At 40.7% G+C, this 12,273-nt stretch overlaps 1 protein-coding gene across 1 annotated transcript; it reads right to left on the bottom strand.

Annotated features, from left to right (window-relative positions):
* Positions 1-2,771: 2,771 nt before the first annotated feature.
* On the bottom strand, positions 2,772-6,526 carry LOC121799065 (monodehydroascorbate reductase-like). Its single transcript, XM_042198387.1, has 10 exons — positions 6,368-6,526; positions 5,869-5,940; positions 5,310-5,361; positions 4,866-4,946; positions 4,601-4,719; positions 4,291-4,510; positions 4,042-4,160; positions 3,829-3,954; positions 3,327-3,467; positions 2,772-3,237 (listed from the first exon to the last, which is right to left on the bottom strand). The coding sequence occupies exons 1-10, from the start codon at positions 6,416-6,418 to the stop codon at positions 2,914-2,916; spliced, it is 1,305 nt and encodes a 434-aa protein (XP_042054321.1). The 5' UTR covers positions 6,419-6,526; the 3' UTR covers positions 2,772-2,913.
* Positions 6,527-12,273: the final 5,747 nt, after the last annotated feature.

The following is a 12,273-nucleotide window of genomic DNA, read 5'->3' as shown; positions in this document are numbered from 1 at the left end:
AGAAGCTGTGGATGCTGCAAACTGACTATATTGAGAAAGTTTTGCAGAGATTCAAAATGGAAAATGCAAAAGCTGCATCAACTCCTCTGTCCCAGAGTTTTAAGCTATCAAAGGAACAAGCCCCTAAAACTAAGCAAGAGGCTAATGAGATGGAGGCTATCCCTTATGCTAGTGTGGTTGGAAGTGTTATGTACACTATGATTTGTACAAGACCAGATTTGGCTCATGCTATCTCAGTGACTAGCAGATACATGGCAGACCCGGGGAAGGAGCATTGGAATGCTCTTAAGTGGATATTGAGGTACATGAAGTCAACTAAGGACTGGGGGATTGTGTTCAATGGCTGGGAAGGTGAATCTGAGGAGGTTGTGCAGGGCTATTGTGATGCAGACTATGCTGCAAACCTGGACAACAGAAAGTCCCAAACAGGTTATCTTTTCACCATGTTTGGAACTGTAATCAGCTGGAAGTCAGGGTTGCAAAGTGTTGTTGCTCTCTCAACAACAGAATCAGAGTATATAGCTCTCACTGCAGCTGTACAGGAGAGTTTTTGGATTCAGGGAGTGATTTCTGACTTTGGTTTTGACCAAAAGACAATGGTGATTCATTGTGACAGCAGCTCAGCTATGTGCTTGGCTAAACATCCGGGTTTTCATGAAAGGAGCAAGCACATAGACATAAAGTTGCATTTCATTAGAGATGAGATTGAAAAGGGGAGAGTGAAGGTGATTAAGATTAACACCTTGCACAATCCGGCTGACATGCTAACAAAGTCTCTAGGTAGAGACAAGTTTGATCATTGCAAGAAATTGATCAATGTTTGTGCAAGAACTGAGATGAGCCCTCAGGTGGAGAATTGTAATAATGGAGTGCTCATTTCAGTTGGAAGAAGCTCGGCTAGAAAGGAGTTCGGTAAGCTCGGCTTACCGAGCTGGAACTAGCCTGGAACTAGCCGAGAAGAAGAAGGCAGAAGTCGGTAAGCTCAGCGGTAAGGAAGCTCGGTAAGGAAGCTCGGTAAGGAAGCTCGGCGTTGAGCTGGAATGAGCCGAGAAGGAAGAGTTCGGTTGTAAGCCGGGAAGGAGTTCGGTTGTAAGCCGAGGAAGGAGTTCGGTCTTGAACCGAGGAAGGAGTTCGGTCTTGAACCGAGAAGGAAGAAGCAACCTAGCCGAACTAGCCGTTGGAGCAGCAGTTAGTTAGCTGAGATGTAGCGGTTATTCTTCTTGCTTTCTTGATTCTTCTTGTAGTTAGTTAGTAGCAGTTGCTACTTGATTATAGAGCTTTAAATAGCTCACCGTGTATGTAGTTTAGAGAAGAGTTTAATCAATAAAGAGTTTTCCAGTTTTCTCTCCAAGATTATCATCTTCAATACTCAAAGTGTGAGTGTGTGTGTTTTCTGCATTGTGTGATCTCATACAACAGTGAGTGTGTGTGTGATCTTATTGAGTGTGTGAAAGCCTTGTGTGTGCGAATCCTAACAGTAGCGCATAACTAGGTCCACGTTTGAAGAGTGATGTATGAATTCGTGGCATAAAAATTGCCCCAGTTTACCAATTAGACCATCCGCAATGGGCGGACGATGGCATCCCCGATGGCGCGCATCGTCCGCGCCATTCATCGTCCGCCCCCACTGTGGGTGTGTGGCATAGGCCGCGGACGATAGTCGCGGCCTATGCTTCGGGCGCGACTTAAACCGCGGACGATGGCCATCGTCCGGGCCATTGCAGACGTAGCGGACGATGGTCGCGGACGATGGCTATCGTCCGCGACATCGTCCGCCCCATTGTGAAGGCCGCGGACGATGGCACGCGGTCTCATTCAGTTGTGCATACGAACATATCAACGATGGCACGCGGTCTCATTCAGTTGTGCATACGATGAGCGACATGATTGAAGAAGTATGGGTTCGTAACCGCCGTCGCTGAGTTTGCATTTTTTATTATTTCGCATTGTAATGTATTAATTTTTATTAAATGAATGAAGTTTTTAAAATTCGTATTTTAAATGTATTTTAGTTTTTTTTAATTCGTATGTATTTTGTAAATATTACAAAATTGATGATGTGGCGCGCCATAGGGCGCCCACTGCAGGTGGAGAAAGAGGAGGATAAAAATGCTGACGTGGCGCGCTATAGGGCGCGCCTTAGGGCGCCCCACTGCTGATGGTCTTAACCTATTTTAAACATTTGAGTAGACAAGTCTGTGGGGAGAGAAGAGAGACCCACACATTGATTTTTTCTATTTATGAATGATTTAGACGTCTGATAGAAATGGAAAGGTTAAACAAACCATTAGGGCGTATTCACTTTGTTTGATGTGGGAAGATGAGAAATGAAACATGGTTGATATGTGGCTGTGGACCCCACAAAAATAAAATTCAAAACGGACGTTCAGTGTACAAGATATAAATCCAGTTTTGCCTGCAAAATTTCACTCAATTTATTCTATTTTATGTCTAATGACGAAAAAGACCCTATTACAATTTTTGATTGGGGGATGCCCATCAAAAAGGAAGGGCATAATAGTAAAATCACGCCGAATTCAGGGTTCGTTGTTCGATACAGAAATCAATTAACACCAATTTAAAGATATTTGAAAACCATTAACACCAATTTAAAGATATTTGAAAACCTCTCTATTCTCATTATTCTCATGAACAGCCCTCCATAATTTCTAGGGCTCTGCATAAATGATTTCATGTAAACTGAACAATGGGAAATGTGTAGATTTAGGCTATATCTTGCCATTTCTTTTAAAGTGAACGGGTCCTTAGTGTGAGAAGAAGCAAAACCGAAATTCATAAGCATATTTTCGGAAGAAAAAAACCCATTCCCAGAAATATAAAGAAAAAGCAACCACAACCAAGAAGCAAATCCACACACAGCTATTGCGATATACTTAATCAAGAAAAATGAGTTCAAATATTGGATGCAAAGGCAAGACCCTCGGCGGCTAGTTGATCCAAGTTGTTTACTAGAGGCTGCACCCTTGCAAGTTTCGCGATGGCCTTGTTTTCTTCAGGAGTACCGCTCTCCAGAAACACGCCGACCACCTTCCCATCTTTAATCCAATATGTTCCAAACTTGTGAGTCTCCGATGTTGGGCTGTTGTCTCCAAATAGAACGGTCTCACCTACGTTGTCACCGTAGAACTGCCATGACAGGTCGAAGGCTCGAGAGTAGAAGTATGGGAGGTAATCGTATTCCTCAATAGACGTCCCTTGTTCACTTGCGAATATTGCCTGCACAATAATAGGAGTACTCACTCAGTTTTCATATTCATAGAAACCGAGATGTAAAACGGTGGATTCTTCATAACAACAACGAATACCTTAACAGCCTGTTCAGCAGATTTGCGTGCATGATCGACATGCTCAACTCTCCTTTGCTCGTTGAATAATTTCAAGGGGAATGTAGCAACATCACCCACGGCATATACATCAGGAGAGCTTGTCTTGAAGAAAGCATCAGTCTGCAAGAAAATGGACATATTAAGTGCTCAATTTTGTTTAAAATGTACCCAAAAACTCGTACACTCGTAAAGTTATAAGTTCGTTCATGATTTAGAAATGGAAAAATGAAGATTGGTGTTGCTAGAATAAACTCTATACCAATCTTCAGGACATAAACTCTACAGGATAGTAGATACAAGTGATCATTTAACTAGATCATGAACTAACTTCATGGAAATTATAAAGCTCAAAATCATAATGTGAGGAAACTAGTTTAAACAAAAATCATGGACAACACTTTCAATAAGAATGTGATTGATGCAAGCACCAGAGTAAAAAATGGGTAATAAACAAAAGATGACAGATACTGAAGTCCCTCACCTTGATTCCTCCCTTCTCTTCTTCAACCTGGCCTTTAACTAGAGTTGTGAGGGGCCTTCCACCGACACCAACAACAACAATATCGGCTTCTATAACCCTACCATCCTTGAGTTTTACATCTACAACCTGTAAGCAGGATAATATCCATGTTACTTCTGTGATATGTTGAAAGATAAATAATCAATTTAAGCTCAGGTAAACTAGGGAATGCACCTCTCCGTTTTCATTCTTCCCAAACCCAACAGCTACAGTGCCCTTGATGATATCAATTCCCTTATTTGCATAGTAACTCTCGTAGAAGGAAGCTATGCCAGCAGTGAATAACCTAGGCACTGAAAATAATATGTTTAAGGATAGTTATAGGTGGCCATGTACATGGACATGGGCATGTTCAAAACATATTGCATGCAATAAACCAATAAAACATCTTATGAAATGGAAAAGTTATGAAATTTGACTTACTGCACCAAGGTTCAGGGTAAACCATGCAGACATCAATGTTATTCATCCTCAGAGCAGCACTTAGCTCCAAACCTATGTATCCACCCCCAACAATCAGAGCTTTCCCATTTTTCTTAGTTTTGATTGCTTCAACAAGTTTGTCAGCATCATCAATTTCTCTCAAATAAAAGATGTTTTTGGCATCAGCACCTTCTACGCCAAAGTCCGTCAGCCTAATAACCTGGCAACAACAATACACAAAATCAGAAACTGCTAGCAGCAAATGAAGAGATTTATATGTTTAAAAAAAATCCATAAGATGTCACTTAACGGTAGAGCCAGTTGCTACAATCAATATCTGATATTTAAAAGTTTCGCCAGCCGCACTGATAAGTGTCTTTGAAGCAAGATCTGCTTTGACTATTTCCGTGTTGAGGATCAAAGATATCCCTGAAATGATTGAGATAAATGCACATATTGGATCTCACAAGTAGCTAAAAACAACATGCTAAAGAATTTCAACTGCTGAATGCAATTCCAGAATGTGTCCCATTGTTGCAGCGATTTCAGAAGATAAATGATTCCAAAGATACTACCTTTCTCAGTGTACCACTCAGGAAGGAGCCTCTCTCCTCCACTTCCAACACACACATGGAAACCTGGGAGCCTGGCCGTTCCTGGAGATTATATTATACACAATTAGATCATCTTGTTTTCAGGCATATAAGACAATCTTAAGATGCAACGGTGGTACCATACGGAAATTTGCAGGGTGATACTAAATAATGGATAATTGTCCTGATATTGAATATGGACACACAGTCATATATTATTAAAATCCATTTCTAAAACAAGACAATAGCATGGAATTTGTGATTATTGACTCTGCATCCAATGTCCATGCATGAACTTGTACATCTTTAAGATGATGTGCATGACCCATGTATGGCTTTAGTCCCAACCATGTTTGTACATCATGGTTGGTATGTGCTACAGATACAATTAGTTAGTAAGTAAAAGGTTAAGATGAAAAAACTCACCCTCAGGGAACAGATATGCCTTACTAAGTGCTGGGCGTTCATAAGGGGCCACCTAAAACATTAAAAATACATCAACTTAAACATACAGGCAGCAAAATAAATATTTTTTTGCAAGGAACCTGTGATACTCCAGCATGCATACAGCAAAGATGTTCATTGAAATTTAGGAAATGCATTTCAAATATTAGCCAAAATGCCTACATATAAGTACTAAAACGCCATACAAACAAATAAATGAGCACCAGAGAGATGAGAAAAGGAAAAGTATATATCAAAGTCCAAGAAGTGAAGAATGCTTAAGGGTTTTAATTACATAATTCACTGATATGAGTTAAATATAGACTTGATTGTGTTGTATTTTGAAACCTAAACAGGATTAAATACAATAGAAGACAAGATACAGGGAAAATTGGATTGATTATTCCAACTGCTTCTGTGCTCAATTAAATTTGCTTAATTTGATTGCAACCAAAGAAACATCCATGGAATTTTTTTCAGGATAAGTTTAACAACTAGCAACTAAAACAACTTTTCTCAGTAAAAAGCTTTAGGCGCATACCCCCTCTTTGGAAATGATGGCCAGTTCACCGGATTTGACTCCCTGCTTGGTAAACTCCCGAGCAGCATATCCCTGCACACACGATACATCAACTCAAGTAACAGTATTTTTTAGTCAACTTGGTTTCTACTTTCACGCATACTAGACACGACGTAGTTTCACAATTTATATATTTCTGATCGCAATTTCCACTTCAAAGTGGACCTTGACTTCATAAACGGAAAGCCTCCGAATTGTAAATCAAGAGTAGATCTAGTTAAACAAATTAATTTCTATAAAAAAAAGCACACTAAAACAGAGCTGGCAAAATCGCATATAAATTAGATGCTCCGATGTAGATCAGAGTTCACAATCGAAATCTGTAATTCATTTAGCATCACTGAAACTGATGTATATCTGGAAAAAAAAGTTGAATTAATCAACTAAGTAAAGGCAGAAACGTTGCTTCTAAAATGAGCTAATCAAGTGATCTATCTATCTACGAATAAGAAATACTCACAGCAGCGACGCCACCACCGACGATCACGTACTTGAATGAATTCTCTGCCATTAGGCTGGCGATCGATAATCGATTAGGATCTGTTAAAGAATATTCCGGCGGAGAAACGAAATCGGAACACTTTTCCCTCTCAGTTGTTTTGGCTCTTGGTGTATAAATAAAAAGCTGACTTGTGATTGGTTCGTATTTATACATTCAGGAAATCATCGTATTCATACACGTGTCAGAATATCAACCGTACGATTATATATGCAAACGATTTAGGTTGTACTATATAGACTGTAGAAGATTTTCCAGATTTTCCAACCTTCTTTATGATTTTGTTTTGTGAATAGAAAGTATATATGTTTGGTGTTGGAAAAACAAGTAGCCGCCCATCATTTATTACATTAGGGTACCTAGAACATTATTAATGTTGTAGAGTTCCTAGTTGTATGGTTCCAATCCTCATTCAAAGGTGTATATGAAGAGTCTCAAAATCCCTATAAATACTAGGGTGATGAGTCTCTCAAATCAATCAAAAAGAAAAACAAATACAAACAATTTATCTCTTTACTTCTACTTCCATATCCAAAATGCCTTATCAATCTTCAAATATCTCTCTCGATCACCATCTTTAAGATGGTATCAGAGCAGGAAATCAAAAAAAAAAAAAAAAACAAAACCTCAAATGGAGGTCAGCCAAATATACACTTTCGAGCGATTGATCGAGACAATCTCAAATCTAATTGATTTGTATAAAGCCAACACAAATGAAAACCAAAATTCCTACCAACCGAAGAACTTCGGCGCAGAGACTAATCATCTTCCACTACAGCCACTCTCTGCAACTCATTCAACTCCGAAGAAGACGTACGCAGCGGCGGTGGCTGAAGCAGAGTCGACGTCAACGGCTGCTGCTCCACTCGTCACAGACAGCAGCGTCGGTGGTAGAAGAAGCCACATCGGTCGTCAATCACACCAGTCGGCGGCAGCATCCGTCGCCGGAAGAAGCCACACCAGTTGCCGGCTGAAGCAGCGTCTGCAGCATCCGTCGTCAGCTGCTGAAGCCAAACTTGAAAGTACCGATCATTTGGGCGAGCGGCGAGGACCGATCATTTGGGCGAGCGGCGAGGACCGATCAGCCACCGCCGACAAGGGAACCGAGGGGAGGAAGGCCGGCGGCCAATTTCTCGTCGGAACTCCCAAATCTGAGGAAGTTTGGGTGGAGGCTGAAGCTGCTACGGTTGATTTGGAAGGATGGAATTTTTTTAATCCTAATAAAAAATTGCCAAATGGCCCCCCAAATCCAAGCCCCTCTAAAATATTACCCCACTCATCTCTCACTTTGCAAACTGGTCCCCAAACTCTTAGACACTCCCAAAATATACCCCACCTCTACCTTTCGTCCACTATGCACCCCCAAACAATCCAAAAATATCAAAAACCACTCCCCATGTCCAAAATATTCCAGAAAAGCCCCCCAATGGTCAAAATTTCCGAAAAAATGCCTTCATCTTTAAAAAATTCAAAAATTACATCTGATATTTTTGAATTTAAGCCATCCATCCCATGTATAAATTCTTTCCAGCCTCTTGCGTACTCATCATCCTCCCAAATAGGACCTAAAGACTACCATTGGATTTTTGACTGTGGGGCAACCGATACCATGTCCTTTGATGCATCGGACTTCATCGATATTTCTCAATCCACAAAAAATTTTGTCCAAACGGCTAGTGGGGAGTTAGCACAAGTAGAGGGGGCGGGAACTGTCACTATCTCACCAACCCTTCGCCTCTCGAACTGTCTTTATGTCCCTTCATTGTCCCACAAACTTCTGTCTGTTAGTCATGTAACAAGAGATCTCAACTGCAAATTGCTAATGCAGCCTCAATTTTGTATGTTACAGGATATCAAGACGGGAACGATAGTTGGGCGTGGCACTGAACGACATGGATTGTACTACGTGGATGAGATTGCCCAACAGAGTACTGCGATGCTAACTCACGGACTAATTGACAGACAGATTTGGCTCTTGCATCGCCGGTTAGGGCACCCATCCATAAGTTATCTTCGCCTACTCTTTCCTGAGTTAGTTTCTTCTACGCATGTTTTGAATTGTGAAACGTGTGTTTTAGCAAAAAGTCACAGACACTCCTTCAAATTAAACAACACTAGAGAAAAATCACCTTTTGCTTTGGTTCACTCTGATGTGTGGGGCCCTGCTCCGGTTACTGGAGGACAAGGTTTTCGATATTTTTTGTTGTTTATTGATGATTTTTCGCGTATGACGTGGATTTATTTTTTGAAAACAAAATCAGAAGTTTTCGAGAAATTTACTGAGTTCTATCGTCTTGTCCAAACCCAATATAACTCTAGAATTCAAATCCTTAGATCTGATAATGGGAGGGAATACGTGAACTCTAAGATGACATCTTTCTTCACTGAAAATGGCCTTGTCCACCAAACTTCATGTGCCTATACACCAGAACAAAATGGGGTAGCCGAGCGGAAAAATCGATATATCCTAGAAATCACCCGTGCCCTCCTCATTGAATCAAACATCCCAAAATCCTTCTGGCCAGAAGCCATCGCAACTTCCGTCTATCTCTTAAATCGTCTTCCCACAGGGATCCTTAACTTCAAAACTCCTCTAGAGGTCTTCTCTTCCCAAAACTCGGTACCATCGTCCCTCCATCTCGACCCCAAAATTTTTGGTTGTACCGTGTTTGTCCACATCCCCAAACATGACCGGGACAAATTCTCACCTTGTGCAGTAAAATGTGTCTTCTTGGGTTATGGAAAAAATCAAAAAGGTTATCGATGCTATGACCCTTCGACAGATCGTATGTACACAACTATGAACTGCGACTTTGTTGAAAGCAAGTATTTCTATAGCCAATCTAGCGGTCAGGGGGAGGGTAAGTTAGAAAACTCGAGTAGTGACGCACTAAATTGGCTACCTCTTTGGGGAGAAACCATTCAGGGGGAGGGAGAGAACAACCAAACAAATGAGTCAGACCCAAATCCTGTCACAGAAGTTGGTCCAACAGAGGAAGTTAGCAATACCATCGAGCAGTCAAATCCCCAAGAACATGATGTGTCGCTTCAGGATCCCACCGAGCTATCCGACCAGTCTTTGAATCCTGAGGTAAACACTTCTGATCCCAATATTGGTACCCTACCTGAAACCACTAACAGTGACAGGGAAAACAGAAGTGATACAAATGAGCCACCAACGGAACAAGAGACAGGGCACGACAGATTGCCCCAAAGAAGTACAAGGGGCATTCCTCCTCGGAGATATTCGCCAGACTGGAAAGGGCGGAAATCTAGATACAGTATTGCCAATCTCACCCGGGGACACCTTACCGAAATGGCTAGGGCATTCGAAGCTGCACTTTATGAAGAAGAAGAGATTCCGCAGTCGTTCGAAGAGGCAATGAAACACAAGCAATGGAGGGAAGCCATGAAGAAGGAGATTGATGCCTTGATAAAAAATGAAACGTGGGAAAAGTGTGCTCTACCTCCGGGAAAGAAACCAGTAGGATGTCGGTGGATCTTCACCATAAAAAGGCGTGCAGATGGTTCAATCGAGAGATACAAGGCAAGATTGGTTGCTAAGGGATATACTTAGGTATATGGAGTAGACTACGAAGAAACTTTCTCCCCTGTGGCCAAACTAAATACAGTAAGAGCGCTTCTATCTGTAGCTGCATGTAAGGAATGGCCATTATACCAGTTTGATGTTACGAATGCCTTCCTTCATGGAGAACTTGAGAAAGACAAAGAAGTCTACATGGAGGTCCCCCCAGGTTTTTCTGACTCATTTGGAAGAGGACAGGTGTGCAGACTGAGGAAGACTCTTTATGGGTTAAAACAATCCCCCAGAGTGTGGTTTGGAAGATTTTGCCAGGCAATGTTCAAACATGGCTTCAAACAAAGCCATTCAGATCACACACTATTCCTAAAGAAAAGGAACGGCAAAATGACATGTCTAATAATCTATGTTGACGACATGATCATAACAGGAGATGATGCCGAGGAGATCCAAAATCTAAAGGAGAATCTTTTCAGGGAGTTTGAAATGAAGGACTTGGGAGCTTTAAAGTACTTCCTAGGAATTGAAGTGTTGAGATCCAAGCACGGAATATTCCTAAGGCAGAAGAAGTATGTTCTTGACATGTTAGCAGAAACGGGATTACTGGACTGCAAGCCTGCTGAAACGCCAATGGTACCCAACCATGGATTGAAGATTGTGGATGGAGCTAAGCCTACAGACCGTGAAAGATATCAACGGTTAGTAGGTAAACTTATCTATCTTTCTCATACTAGGCCCGACATCACGTATGCAGTTGGAGTTGTCAGTCAATTCATGCATCAGCCTCAGGAAGATCATATGGATGCTGCTATGAGGATTGTTAGATATTTAAAGGGGACAACTAGTTATGGAGTGTTCTTAGAGAAAAATGATGACTTGGAAGTTGATGGATACACTGATGCTGATTGGGCAAGCAATCCAATTGACAGAAAATCCACTGGAGGATATTTTACCTTTATTGGCGGCAACTTGGTCACTTGGAGGAGCAAGAAGCAGAAAGTTGTAGCCCTATCAAGCGCTGAAGCCGAATTCCGGGGGATCAGAAGTGGCCTGATGGAGATACTTTGGCTAAGGAGATTATTAACAGAAATTGGCTTTCCACCCACACGGAAAAGTCAACTTTTTTGTGATAATAAAGCAGCAATCAGCATTTCAGAAAACCCAGTGCAACATGACAGAACTAAACATGTCGAAGTCGATCGTCACTTTATCAAGGAAAAGCTTGAAAGCGGCATTATAGAATTTCCATTTGTCCGATCAGAGGAGCAACTTGCGGACATACTGACCAAAGCGCTACATCCTAAAGTCTTCAAAGAATTTCTCGGCAAGTTGAGTATCGGAGATACCGTTTCTCAACTTGAGGGGGAGTGTTGGAAAAACAAGTAGCCGCCCATCATTTATTACATTAGGGTACCTAGAACATTATTAATGTTGTAGAGTTCCTAGTTGTATGGTTCCAATCCTCATTCATGGGTGTATATGAAGAGTCTCAAAATCCCTATAAATACTAGGGTGATGAGTCTCTCAAATCAATCAAAAAGAAAAACAAATACAAACAATTTATATCTTTACTTCTACTTCCATATCCAAAATGCCTTATCAATCTTCAAATATCTCTCTCGATCACCATCTTTAAGATTTGGAATTATAAAAATTTGGAAAGCTCGAGGATTTGATATTCTTCAATGTTATATCAACCGAAATAAATATGTGAAGCTTCAGTATAAATTCAAAGTTTATGATTGAGATAAATAAAGTTGAGATTAAAGTGAATCTTCGTCTCACTTAGATTGATGCATTTTTTTAACACACAAATTATAGAATAAGAGAATAAAGTGAGTATTTTTAAATATTTTGTTTTTTAAAACAAAAATAAATAGTTTAATTTTAATTAAATTATTTTAAAAATATGATTTGAATTAAGGGAGGAAGAATTAAATCAGCAAATACCTCACGGAACATAAAGTAAGCAAAATGGGCCCCTAAATCAATGGTGGTATGTGTGAAAAAAATATTTGACATTGCTCATTGGCAGGAAATGGCCAGCAGCAGCCTAAACTTGGTGATTGTTAATTCAAAAAAATCCATAAATAATTAGCTGATTCCTACAATTGACTCATCATTCGTGAATGCTGACGTTATTTATGGTGGTTTCTGATTTGTAGTAAGGGCATCTCTAATGACTTTCGTCCGGTAATAGCCCAGCAATAGCACAACCACAAACTCCTCCTGCAACCTTATCAGCACTAAAAATCCTCTTACCACATCATCAGGACTAGGCATGCACAACAGTTCAGAACCGCCGGTTCCGGTTCATGAATCGCCG

This window comes from Salvia splendens, chromosome 4, assembly GCF_004379255.2.
Source record: "Salvia splendens isolate huo1 chromosome 4, SspV2, whole genome shotgun sequence".
Lineage (NCBI taxonomy): Eukaryota > Viridiplantae > Streptophyta > Magnoliopsida > Lamiales > Lamiaceae > Salvia > Salvia splendens.
Note: the sequence above shows the minus strand (reverse complement) of the source record. Positions and strands in the feature narration are given on the sequence as shown.